Here is a 14,575-nt window from a genome sequence, read left to right as displayed (position 1 = left end):
AATGGCCTTAATAGGGCTTTGACAGTTCGGCAGGCACGCAGCCGAGTTGGCTGCACGCCTGCCGAACTGAAAATCTGAATGAGGCATGGTGGCGTCGGGGCACCTGCCCAACGTCACCGTGCGTCATTTTACGCATCGACGAATGGGCCCTGCCCCTGCTCGTCAACGGGAAAATTCTTCCCATAATGCTTTAAAGATACTTATGTCAAAAAATTAATGTTACTAACTCAATAAGGCAAACATGCATAAAGGCAAGAAAATTACAGTCTCAACAGTAATCTTCTTCATTAATCAACAGATGCTCTCAGATTTTTAAGGTTTATTTACAATTAAGATCTAAAGATGGATTTGAAATTGAAGCACATCTATCATAGCTGTGTACAGCATCTGAATTCCTAGTGAGTAAATGATATTGAAGCGACAGAGAAAAACAGAAAGTAGATATAACGTAAGAAATACGACAAAGCAGCGAAGCTGCGGGAGACGAACATGGTTTTTTTTGGAGTCTCAGGGGTTTGGTATGCATGTGTGCAATACAGTTTAAAGTTATTGAAATCAACTTTCTCAGGTTATCTGGAACTATCAATAACAGTACCTTGAAAGCAATTTTTAAACAATTATCCACAGGAAGAGAGTCCTGCATCCATATTCCTCAACAGTACTTAAAGTAAATAATATATGCATTTGTCCTTTCTCCCCTACAGTTATGTCTCAATGTGCGCCAAAAAAAAAAAAATACCCTTTTATGTGTCCATAAACAATTTGTCTTCAAGTATTTCCACCATCCCTGTTAAGACCATGACCATTTCAAAAGGAGGACAGTGGCCAAGCATAAGGGAGTGTCCCCTGACAAGGGAGAACCAAACATTGGTCACATGCCCTCCACAGTGCCACTGTGCAGTTGAGCAGTGGGAAGATCTTGCACCCATCATTGTGTCTTCCACAGGATATTCTTTAAAAGCACATCTTTCAAGTCAGAGGATTTAAAGACTTGGTGACAAGTTAACCTTGAGCAACAGGCGCTGACTGTGCCACATTCTCATTTCTGTCCCAGAGCCTCCTGGATGAGGATGTGGGCTGACCTCTCAGGGCACTAGTAATATTCATGCCAATGTACAGTTTGGCAACATCCAGATACACATCAATATAACTTATTGCATAATATAATTGGGATGGACACCACTGATAGAGCCAATTGCCTCTCCAGTGAACCTGTTCATCACAGTTACAGAAGGCCATGACATCCTTCTATGATTCTGCTGCAGATTACCATTCTGAGCTCAAGAATGCATTTCTGCAGGAATTAAGAAGTCTGCATCCAGTTTTTTGTGGCTGAGATGATACACAATGCTATCTTTTGCAGGATCTTTCGAGTCGATAATCCTCCCAAGCATGCCTGCCAATAATTCTGCAAGTCTGTGAACAAAACAAAGGAATGCATTTTAATGCAAAAATCAATACTAACAATCTCATTCACAAATACAACTTTCTATTCTTGGCACATTCTGCTGCAATGATAAATAGAATTATTGCAACATTGCATAAATGTGCTTCTATTTTTAAAGTATATTATCAATTCCTTCAAATTTATTTTTTTCAGATCACGATGATAACAGCTGCAGTTTTATATAGAATGGTTTCGCTAGAGAATTTACCAGTTGCTGCAGAATTAATTTTCTTGCTTCTGTTTACAGTGTCTTCTTTCATCCTCAGAACATTCTCTCTAATTAGAAAAGTAAAATACATTTATTTTTCTTACTTACTTCTCTGTTCAGCATCTTCTTCTCCCTTTCAGGCATTTCTAGTCTTCCAAACTAAATTTTCATGCAGAATGGCTCTTGAAAATGGTGGCAGCTCACACCCCTGGGTGAAGTAGCAAGTTTCTGGACTATTCAATCACAGGTAGTGTCCCTTACACTGTGATTAATACTTTCATTTAGGATGTGTCTTCACTTGTGTCAGTTCAACACAACGGCTTCCTCCATGTAAAGTTGCATCTGTACCCATGTGCAATGTGTGCATTCTGAAAAATGTACTAACGTAAGATACAGTGGCAAGCTTATTGTATCTACTCCAGTATACAGCAATATATGCACATCTGTATCTCTCCCCCTTACACCCAATGGACGGTCATTACTCTTAGTTCAATTAACACATTTTAAAAACAATTTTTTTTTAAATCACTGCATCGGCTTTTAGTATAGTGTGATTAAGGCCTTGCCTGACTGTGACTGATGCTCCAGCATAGTACACAGTAACAATAGCCTACTCCTGTTAATCCACAGCAGTTTCTTACTTCAACAAAATCAAGTTAGCCAATAGTTCAAATTAAGCAATTAAAATAAATGAAGGAATGAAATAACACTGGGCCAAAACTCAGTGGAGCAGTGCACTTGATGCACGCTTCAGCTCTAAAGCAACTTGTGTTGCAAATTGCTAGAAGTGTGAACTTGATAATAGGGCATCTGGGACCTTAGTGAACTGCGGCACCAATAGTCTATCTCCTGAATTAGTAAGATTTAAAGTTTGCAAAAAGGAGCAGAGAAATGACAGATAAGTTGGGGAGTTAAGAGTCAAATAAGATACAGAAATAGAAAAAGAGAGGGAAAGAAAGATTGGATTGAGAGAGAGAAAAAGAGGACAGAAAAGAAATGCAAAAAAAAATTAAAACCTAAAACATTTGAAATCTCAAAGAAGAATTTACAACATGCAGAAATGAAAGATTAGCAATGCATTAACAATTATCACATCATTATAAAGGTACTTGTACTTAACTTACAACACTAATTATCTGTGGTGAGTTCAATGGGTAATTAAAGTGGAAATCCAGCAAGTTCTTAAAAATGGTGGGGAGCTTAAGGGCAAGATTCCTTTTGTACAAAGCAAACAGCGGAATGGGGTAAATAAATAAACATGTTGTGGAGATCGCAACTCACCCACATCTCTTAATTCCTGAATTTTCTAACCAATCTGTGCATCAATAACAAAGGTGTGAACATGCCATTATTTTTCCAGCAAGATTAGGCCTTAAGTAAATTTCATCATATTACGCAGTGTCTACAACCGTTCGACCCAACTGGTTTATGCCAGCATTTATACTGTAAATGAGCCTTCTCCCAATGCCCTTCATCGGTCCCTAATGGGATATCCTTTCTCCCTCGTACTTATCCAGCTTCCACTTAAATAAATCTATGCTATTTGCCTCAACTACTCCTTACTGTAGCGTGCTCCTTAATGCATTTTTACCACTGTGAGTGAAAAAGTTTCCCCTGAATTCCCTACTGGGTTTATGAACCCCTAGTATTCTCACTCCTACAAGTGGAAACATTTTTTCGTCTATCCTATTAAATGCTTTCATTATCTTAAAGATCTCTTTTAGTTCATCCTCAGCCTTCTCGGTCCCAAAGAAAAGAGCCCCAGTCTGTTCAGCCTTTCCTGATAAGCATATCTTTCTCAGTTCTGGCATCATTCTTGTGAATCTTTTTTCAGCTTCACCAATAACCTAATCGAGCAACAATGAATTAAGATTAGGCTCTATTCAGAGTTACAAAATGGTTAAAGGCATGTAACGATTCCTTCCATGCCCCTTAAGTAATTGGATTTTTGGTTGATCAATGTCAAAGATTTATTATCATGTTTGCCCAATGTCAGAATTTGCAAACCAGAGATCCATTCACTCAAGTACAACTTAAAGTATATAAAACAAAAACAGAATTACCTGGAAAAACTCAGCAGGTCTGGCAGCATCGGCGGAGAAGAAAAGAGTTGACGTTTCGAGTCCTCATGACTCTTCGACCCTTTCGAGGACTCGAAACGTCAACTCTTTTCTTCTCCGCCGATGCTGCCAGACCTGCTGAGTTTTTCCAGGTAATTCTGTTTTTGTTTTGGATTTCCAGCATCCGCAGTTTTTTTGTTTTTAACTTAAAGTATATATTCTATTACTGCAAAGTTATTTCTGATCAAGAAATCACAGGCAATAGCACAGGCCCAAATACTGGCCGGGGGTGGGGGAAAGAGTCAATTGTTTCACCCATATTGAGAACTCATGGTTCCCTCAACTCCTCATATGCAATTGTACTTCTGCTCAATAAAAATTTGGCCACACATGTATGTATACACTCCAAAAGAAAGGTTCTTCTAGGAAAAGTCTGGCATCTTAACTCTAAGTCAGGGCAACAGGAATAAACACCATCAATTTGCATGTACTACTGACATCATTTCTTTGCTCCATAAAATTAAATAGACAACAATTTAGTCATAGTATTTTCACAGAACAGGGAGAAAATACTTTTTTCCATTTTCAGGTATCAAATTCAATGCAGGTATCAAAATTGATGAAGGAATAACTTGTTTAAAACACATTCATAAACAATTCTTTAAATCATGGAAAAGAACAAAAAGCGAAGATTAGAAATGAAAATTTCAACTTTTTAAACAAAAAAGCTTTACATGATTTTAGAGTAGGCACAGTGTTAAGTTAATGCCATGATTTTAAGATAACAAGTGAGGAACACAAAATTGAAATAATTCCCACTTTCTGGTTTTTCAGTTACACATAACTATTTGTGACTACATTTATGAATGAAACCCTTGTAAACCTGCCAAAACTCTTCAATTGCAAATTATATAGCTGTTCCTTTGTTCGACATTGCATATGTTCACCACTACATTTAAAAATCAAGCAATGCTAAGTGCATTTAAAGTGTCATGAAAGAATTTGATAAAATAATGCACTATTTCACTGTTCAGTCAATTAACTCAATCATATCATAAACTGGACAGCATTTCTCTTACTAAGAGAATATGCACATAAATTCAAAAATCAGGCCCATGGACAGAATTTTACGACCCGATGGGACGCAAAATCGCACGAGATGATGCCGGGCGAGCATCCCGATGTCATCCAACGTCATGCAATATTCTGGTCGGGGGGAGGGAGGCGCGCAGAATTCGGAAGCACACCCGCCAACAATTAAAGAGGCCAATCACAAGGATATTAAAGATGCATCTGTGCCTGATTTTTCGTGGTCCGTCCAACCTCGTGGGTGGCGGATGGGCGAATCGACAGGCAAACTTTGCATTTTTCATGAAACTTCATCCAAGGGCGGGATGAGGTTTCTATTATTAAATGAAAGAAAAAGAAAAATCTATGGACAGCATTTTTATCACATAGATGCTCCGGTGACTGATTGTGATGCTTGGACATTTTTCTCCTGATTTGAAAAGCTCTATTTAATGCTTTTCAAGTCTTCAGCTCCCTGAGGAAGCTCTCTGCCTTCAGGACTCGCCTGTGCCTACGCTGACGTCAGCACCTACCCTCCTCCGTCCCCACCCCAGCAGCGCTGAGCTTTGGTCGGGGGCTAATTGCGGTTGGCGCAATTCCCTGGCCGATCCCGGATCCGCCGACCTAAAAATTATGCCCCATATCTTTTTTCAAAATCAGGCACATTTCATTTTCATCTGCAAGAAATAGATTCATGGACTGTTTTGACAGTCAGACGGGTTTCACTTTGAACACTATAGCCTCCTATCACCTATATTGAATTATGGTGTTGCTCAACACTTCTTAGGAGGGTTGTTTTGGTGTACTGTGTTATAAAATCAGAATGTACAAACAAGAGTAGCAGCAGATGAACAAATATGGTTAGAATAGTGGAAGCAAACTGGATCAGCATGTATCAACACTGATGCAGCCTCTGGTGACTTAGCCCGTTCCACACTTCCTACACTGTGGATGAATCCTCATGTAGTCTAGTTTGGATAGAAAAGAGATATCATTTAAAATATTTTCAGTACTGTGAAGCCCACTATCTAATGAGCAAGAGTTTGCAATACTAAATTGTCAATCTCGATTGACAGGTTATAATGGCCAATGCCAGCAATGGAAAATTTTATATTGCTTCAATCAAGGAAGCTCTTCTTAATTTGGGGTCAGAGTACAGAGAGAACAGGCCTGGGAATGCTTGATGCTGATAAAAAAAAGTCTTGTACATAAGCAGATCGGTTGTATTTGATTTAACACAGAAAATTATAGGCTTAAATCTCAGCTTCAACTGTTACTTGAACTTCTTGTTGTCGCTGGGGGAATTCTAGATCGAGTAATTAGTGTAAGGCAGCACAGTGCAGCATCTCGAAGAAAGGAAGTGCTGTCTGGACCAGTTCCCTCAGCACCAACTTACATTTATGTTTTGCTTCCTCACTTTGGAAAATATTTCAGAGCACATTATGATGGGGAGAGGTCGAGACCAAACAGGAAATTAAGGAATTGATGGGGGAGGGGAGTGGGGAAAGAGAGGAAATAACACAGAAGCCACAATCTGAGATATAGGTTTTTCAGATACTTTTGAAGGCTGGGAGAGGGAGCAAGGGAAAATGGCTTTGAAAGAAAATTCCAGAGGGTAGAGACACAAGAAAGATTGGCTTCTAGCTATCAGCTTAGCCCATTGGCAATTTGCCCTTTTGAGTCACAAGATGGTGGGTTGAAGCCTCCTCTATATCTTAAGCACTTGACATAATATACAGCGCAATACCAAGGAGTCATTCCATTGTCAGAGATTTTGGATAAGACAAGTAATTGCGGTCCCTCCAGGCTGATATTATTTGAAGAGAAGCTGAGGTTATTTACCAGTGTCTTGACTTACAATTATCCTTTAATAAACACCTTCAAGACAGATATATATACACATACATACTGTATCATTGAGCATATTCAAAACTCAGATGGATAGATTTTTGGTCTCTCATGGAATCAAGGGATATGGGGAGCGCGCAGGAAAGCAGATTTGAGGAAGGTCATCAGCCATAATCAAACTGGAAAAATGTAGAGCAGGCTCGAAGGGCCATATGGTCTATTCCTGCTACTATTTCTTGTGTTCTTATATCACTTTCTGTTTGTGGGACCTTGCTGTGTGCAAATTGCCTGTGTGATTGCCTATATAACAACAATGACTACACTTCAAAAACAACTCATAGGCAGTGAAGCTTCAGGTGTTCCAAGGACATGAATGGTGTTATGTAAATGAATATTCTTTCTTCTTCATATGTTGAAGTGAAAAAACATGCGAAACAGACAAACAGTCGGGGGTATGAAGGTTGTAGGGCTGGCAAAATCTGCCAGGTAGAATAGAGAAAGGCCATGGGCGGGGGGTTGAAGACAGAAGATAAAGTTCCTGAAATTAATTCACTTGAGCACAGGAAGTTTGGCAAGGACAGAGGTAATGGCCATTTATAATTATGTGTGGGGGAGGACCAGATCATCGGGGTCTAGAATAGCTGATGCTTATGGAGGCATGAATCAGGGCTTCAAGCAGCTGTGGAGATGAAGTAAACAGACAATTTTTAAGGAGGCCTTAATAACAAACCAGATATGGACTTGAAAGCTAAGCTCAGAAATGAACAGAACGGCATGGTTTAGTGTGAACAGAACCTGGAAGATTGACGAAGTCAAAGCCAAAAGCGCAAATCAAAACCCAGAAAAACTTGTTTTGATCCTGTTAACATTAAGTTTTAGGACCCAGTACTTGATTTTAAATTACTAGTTGCATAGAGAAGGTATTGGAGAGAATGCAGAAAAGATTCATGAGAATGGTTCCAGGGATGAGAAACTTCAGTTATGAAGATAGACTGGAGAAGTTAGGGCTCTTTTTCTTAGGGAAAAGAAGGTTGAGAGGAGATTTGATAGAGGTATTCAAAATAATGAAGGTCTGGACAGAGGAAATAAGGAGAAACTGTTCCCACTCATGAGTGGATCAAGAGCGAGAGGGCACAGACTTAATACAATTGGTAAAAGAAGCAAAAGTAACATGAGGAAAAACTTTTTCTCTCAGTGAATGGTTAAGGTCTGGAATGCACTGAAGCATTCAAAAGGGAATTAGACCGTTTTCTGAAAAGGAAGAATGCATAGAGCAATGGGAAGAATGGCACTAAGTGAATTGCTTATTTGGAAAGCCGGTGCAAACAGGCCAAATGGCCTCCTTCTGTGCTGTAACAATTCTGTGATTATGTAGTACAACAGCAGGCCTAGAATCAATAGTGGTGCACAGGAGGTAGGATCAAGTACCACTGGCATATCTGTGCAAACAGAAGTTGCTACCATGCTTGCAGATTGTGGTACTGATGGGGCAATGCGTAGATAATAAACAGGAATGAATTAATAAAGGAATTTTGTGGCACGTCTGTCCTGTGAAGACATAAACGACAAACTCTTGAGGAGATATAGTGACTGTATTTGAAACAGTGCGAGTGCAAACATGAGATACTGTAACTTCAGAAACCACAGAGGAGAGGCTGGAGAGATGAAAGGAATTATCAACACAACATAAAAAGTACAGGTCAAGAGGGCAGAGGACTAGAGGGCTTAGTGCTGTAAGTATGTCGGAACTCAAACAGAGAAAACTAGGCGTATGGATGTCAATGACTAGCTCTGGGACCTTGGAGAGAAAATAAAGTAGGTTAAGATAGTGAGATCAAAAGTGCCCCTTTTCAGAAGGGTGCTATGAGTGGTTCTGACAGGTAGACCTAGTGTCAGCTCATCATGGATTACACTATAAAGAAGACTGAAGTAAGGCAGTTTGGGAGAAGGAAGAAATAGTGAAAGAACAAAGCTACAAATATTAATAACCAACTAAACTTAGCAGTTTACAACCATTCCCAAACTGGTCGCTAAAAAGTCTAAGAACAGTATAATTTGAGTTCTTATACAGTCTAATCTTTAAACTGATGAATGATGAGGTATGGATTACAGATGTGTGTGGTCTCAAATTGGATGTGAGCCAATAATTGCAAAAGCCCAAAAATCAGGGAGGCTTCCCATATTTTCCACTCTCAGCATCTGTTACTATTTCACTTGCTTTCCATCATGAAATGTGGCAATACATCAGGATCAACTGATGACAAAGGCTATTGCTAATGAAGAACAGTTGGTTTTCAAAATCATACAAAAAGGATACAATAGATGTCTAACATTAAAAATAAAGCATAATAATGTGCATATTATGTAGATAACAATTATATGGAACTAAGTTATCAAGGCTTCCTAAATTAAATATTGCGCAAAACACATTTCAAATCTAGGGCTACCATCTTAGTACAATTAGTACAATAAGTGCCTTCTCATCAGAAAGTTCTAGGTTCAAGTTCTAGGTTAGCCTGCCACATGCTGCCTTAAATGTCCAACATTATATTATTTGTTCATTATGTCTCCTTTTATGGAAAATCACAGAACCATGCAGATAACTGTTATGTATTACAGTTTAATCCATGTCAGTCCCCAAGATCAAAGTAATCAGTTCACAGGTGGAGCAACAAATAAGCAGAGCAAATGCAAGACTAATTCTCTTTTTCTTGTAAGTTCTCTCAGTGGCTTTGCTATCCAAATATTTATCTTTACAAATATTAATCTGCAATAATGCACAGCCTTACACTCCGGTAAATGTTATGAAGTCAACAGAAATTGCATTTGGAACAAACTTCCTGGTCATTATTTTCTGTCCTGAAATATGAATGAAAGTTGTCATAGTCCCAGAGGACCTTCAGCTGCTCTCTCATGAGAGAGAGATGACTGGTGGTGAGTTTAACCTAAGGGTCACCACACCTCAGGCGAGGGGAGAAGTTGAGAAGGCGGGGCCTTCATGGATGACCTCAGCTGGTACAGGAATTGAACCCACGCTGCTGGCGTCACTCTGCATCACAAACCAGCTGTCCAGTCAACTGAGCTAACCAACCCCCTGTCCTGAAACAGAGCTCTAATGAACTGACCGATACCCCGTCCATCGTGGATTGCCAAGTTTGGATTTCAGCCAAAGTCAGGATTTGAATTCAAACCTTAATAGTAAAGCCAAAGGATATTTAAGCATTCTTAGATGCTGACTGTATATAAATTCATCATACCTGGCATGCTCATCTCAAGTGAGTTTTACACAAGTTAATGAAAATATAACTGGATTGGACAGAGTATAGTCTCAGGAGATTGGCTTTAAGATTTCATATTTAATAAAATGCTATTTGTGTCCCATTTCTACAGGATATCTGGCCTTGCAATGTACACCAATTGATGAGATAAAAATTACGCTGAGCAACATCACCAATCTTCACCCAAAGATTGCCTGTTATAACAATGCCTTTAACAAACCAAACTTCCTAATGCACTTCATTGAGGTGCATTCAGACAAAAAACTGGATGCTAAGCCAAAAGAGATTTCAAGAGTGTCCAAATATTTCATTTCCTAATTTTTCTTTTTTCATTGAAACCCTTTGTGTATAAAAAGATGAACAGAAGTCAAGCAGAAATACCCTTAAAGAATGCAACATACCACACAGGAATGTTAAGCATCAAAATGAACAGGCTGTGGCAGCCTACATAGGCAAGTTATGTTAGTTAAGTCGGTCACATAATTGCTAAGCAGTGCCTTAAACTATCAATTTACAGGATTTTCTTTAACATTTGGAAAAATTGCATATACTATTTCAATTCAGGAGAGAAACTCTTCTGAATTTTTAAAATAAAATATATTACAATGCAAAGGCAAATGGGCTTCCACTAAAATGTACAAATAAGTTAAAAACTTAAAGGATGCAGAATGCAAACACTATAATAAAATTAGTCTTAAAAAAAGTACTTAATATTGTGCAATGTTAGTATGCAGTATGGAGAGCGCACTGAGTTTAATAATATAACCAAGACTTTTGTTTTTAACAAGTTCATAATTTTTTTTTTACTTTAGTTGAAACTTTCAGAGCTATTAGTCCTTTCAATACCTTCAACATGTAGATCTTTTGGTACTGCTTGTTTGACAGATGACCTACGATACACCACATGAACACGACCTTTTTCCTCCAGTGCCTGCTGCCCTTTTTCCAACGGCTCAATGAAAAACTCGCCAGTGTCTGCCCGAATCAATCCAGCCTATTAAATATAAAGAGGGAATTATACATAATTTAGGGTAATGTTTCTGTATAAATTAAGAGGAGGAGGTCTTTGCATACAGTTTTCCAAAGTGTATAGAAAATATCAACATTGTCCTCTATCTTGCCATTAACAGTCAGCAGCTGAAGAAATTTTCACTGACTTCTCCCCCATTCATTGCAAACTATTTCTTGCAGCAGGCTGATTAGTAGGTCAAATAACAGTGAGATTGTAATAGTGGAAAATTGATTATATTTAATAATTTAATCTTCAAATGTTTATTCTAATATTACCTTTAGTATATGTTTGAATAAGTATGTATAAAATACATACGAGGAACAGAAAATCAAAGTTTACCACAGATTTAACATCGATTGCTTTTTGTTTACTATAAGCCATTCCTGTCAGCCATGTCGAAAGATCAGTGTTAGAAAACAATGAGTAGTTTTTCTACAGTTTGTGCTTTGCTGGAGAAATAATTTAGTAGCTTGCTTTGGTTAGGCAGCACTGGCACTCCATTTAGAAGCTGACTGTCACAACTCTTCAAAACAATCTGGTGGATAAAGCTGTCAAATTGAGGCATTTTTGAGGCATACATAAAGTTCCAGGTTAGAAATTGCAGCTCTCAGGTGCGGCAACAGCATTAGGGGTGGTATAATTGGCATCAACGCCCTGGGATAGGACAAGAAACATCAACAAGTGGTCCAGCTATCCAGTGGTCCATATTAGATGGTCAGGTAAGGGCAGGATCAAACAAAGTTGGGTTACTTGCCGCAGCTGAATAGACTGTCAACATCCATCAGCTAGATGAAAAACAGCCACCTGGAGGCAATAGTGGAGGGTTTCAGTATCTGTGAAACCGTGCCAAATGAATTGGAACTCCTTCAAGGAAAAGGCGAAGCAAATATGGGAGGCAGGGGGCATGCTGGGAGCATTTGTCAAGCATTCCGAATAGAAAGAATGGCACTTTAGGCAGCAAAAAAGGAATGAAACTGGATGGACCACCCGGCATCGACCTAGTCACTGAAAACGACAACAGCAAACCCAGCCCTGTCGACCCTGCAAAGTCCTCCTTGCTAACATCTCGGGGCTAATGCATAATTAGGAGAGCTGTCTCACAGGCTAGTCAAGCAACTGTCTGACATAGTCATCCTCATGGAATCATACCTTACAGGTAATGTCCCAGACACCACCAACACCATCCCTGGGTATGTTCTGTCCCACCGACAGGACAGGCCCAGCAGAGGTGGCGGTATATTGATATACAAATCGGGAGGGAATTGCCTTGGGAGTCCTCAACATCAACTCCAGACCCCATGAAGTCTCATGGCATCAGATCAAACAATGGCAAGGAAACTCCTGCTGATTACCAAGCACCACCCTCCCTCAGCTGATGAATCAGTGCTCCTCCATGTTGAACACAAACTGGAGGAAACATTGAGGGTAGCAAGGACACAGAATGTACTCTGGATGGGGGACTTCAATGTCCATCATCAGGAGTGGCTCGGTAGCACCACTACTGACCGAGTTAGCTGAGTCCTAAAGGACATAGCTGCTAGACTAGGTCTGTGGCAAGTGGTGAGGGAACCAACAAAAGGGAAAAACATACTTGACCTCATCCTCACCAACCTGTCTGACGTAGATGCATCTGTCCATGACAGTATCGGTAGAGTCACAACTCACTGGGGATAATGCACTGCAATATCAAGCCCCACTGCTCCCAAGCAGTGACAAATGTGAAAAAGTTTGATCAGTCCACCGAATTGTTTAATTTAGGTTAACTGAATACAAGCACTAGGTTTGTAAACTTAATAAGTAAAGAACAGTTTCTTGAACAAGTTGTCTTTAGCCATTGGCAAAGGAAAGAAGTATGAACTGCTAATTTCTAACTCTATGACCTAAACTCTACCCCTTCTTAAATCCCTATATACATACATACAAGACACACAAAAACATGGGTTTTAAGGGTGGGATAAAACAGTTCAATAGCACCAATTCTGGAGTACAGAATTCAATGTGTTGATTTTGATCGATGTCTTCCAAATTCCTTTCAGTTCTTTGTTGATGACACGAGGTGGTCTTCCAGCACTTTCAGTCTTTATTGATGATATGGGGTGGTCTTCCAGCACTTTCAGTCTTTAGCTCACTGGTTGAGCACTTGCCTTTCAATGTCTAACAGTGATTTTCCTCTTTGCCTCTTGACAGGGGTTTTCAGAGAGAGAGCAGGTTATAAAGAAATGAGGAGAAAAAACCACCTATTATTGTAGAAGTACTGGAATCTTACACACACACAGGAGAGAGATGTTTTAGATCTTTTTCCTTTCAGGCTAGGAGCTATTCTGCGACACTGCTCTCACCAAACCCTGATCACCTGGCCAGACGCTAATTAAAACGTTGTTGCCAGGCAGTTCCCCATTAGACCAGACTTCTCCTCAGCACCATCCTGTCGTCATGGCACACTCTGTTCCAGGACAGCAACATTGTATATATCCCTCACACTGTTCCAGTAGAGATGTCTTTCAAATTGCAGTCATTATAACTTTAATCCACAGTCCAACAAAAATAAAAACATATGTTCTTTATAGTAGGAATGACCAACGCAGAGTCATTGTGGAGACAAAACCCCACCTACACATTGAGGATACCCTCCATTGTGTTGCGTGGCACTAGCACCATGCTAAATGGGATAAATTTTGAACAGATCTAGCAACTCAAGACTGGGCATCCAAGAGGAGCTTTGGGCTAACAGCAGCAGCAGAATTATAGTCGAACACAAATTGTAACCACATGGCCCGGCATATTCCCCATCTGCCATTCCCATCATGCCAGGGTATCAATTTTAGTTAAAAGGAGAGTGCAGGAGAGCATGCCAGGAGCAGCACTAAGCACACCTAAAAATAAGGTGTCAACCTGGTGAAGCTAAAACACAGGAGTACTTGCGTGCTAAAGGATAAACAGCAAGTGACTGCAAGCGCTAAGTGATTCCACACCCAAGTATCAGGTGCAAATCTACAGTCCTGCCACATCTAATTGTGAATGGTGGTGGACAATTAAACAACTCACTGGAGGAGGAGGAGGCTCCACAAATATCCCCATTATCAATGATGGAGGAGCCCAGCTCATTAGTGCAAAAGATAAGGCTGAAGCATTTGCTACAATCTTCAGCCAAAAGTGCCGAGTGGATGATCCATCTCAGCCTCCTCCGGATATCCCCAGCATCATAGATGCCAGTCTTCAGCCAATTCAATTCACTCCATGTGATATCAAGAAATGGTTGAAGGCACTGGATGGTGCAAAGACTTTGGCCCCCTATGACAATATTCTAGCAATAGTACTGAAGGCTTGTGTTCTAGCACCTGCGCGCTCCCTAGCCAAATTGTTTCAGTACAGCTATAACACTGGCATTTACCCGGCTATGTGGAAAATTGCCCAGGTTATGTCCTATGAACAAAAAGCAGGACAAATCCAACCAGGCCATTTACCGCCCCATCAGTCTACTCTCAATAATTAGTAAAGTGATAGAAGGAGTCATCCACAGTGCTATCAAGCAGCACCTGCTTAGCAATAACCTGCTCACTGAAGGTCAGTTTGGGTTCCTCCAGGGCCATTCAACTCCTGGCCTCATTACAGCCTTGGTTCAAACATGGACAAAAGAGCTGAACTCACGAGGTG

The 14,575-nt window shown here is 39.9% G+C and overlaps 1 protein-coding gene across 2 annotated transcripts in view; it reads right to left on the bottom strand.

The window, feature by feature from the left end:
• The window catches only part of LOC121270922 (A disintegrin and metalloproteinase with thrombospondin motifs 14), a 185,818-nt gene that overhangs the window by 145,071 nt on the left and 26,172 nt on the right, over positions 1 to 14,575 (bottom strand). For both annotated transcript variants that reach the window (XM_041176543.1, XM_041176544.1), the window contains exon 3: positions 10,756 to 10,903. In XM_041176543.1, the coding sequence (XP_041032477.1) occupies positions 10,756 to 10,903 (148 nt within the window). The remainder of the gene's footprint in view (positions 1 to 10,755; positions 10,904 to 14,575) is intronic.

Source organism: Carcharodon carcharias, chromosome 28, assembly GCF_017639515.1.
Source record: "Carcharodon carcharias isolate sCarCar2 chromosome 28, sCarCar2.pri, whole genome shotgun sequence".
Taxonomy (NCBI): domain Eukaryota; kingdom Metazoa; phylum Chordata; class Chondrichthyes; order Lamniformes; family Lamnidae; genus Carcharodon; species Carcharodon carcharias.
This window is presented reverse-complemented; position numbering and strand designations above follow the sequence as displayed.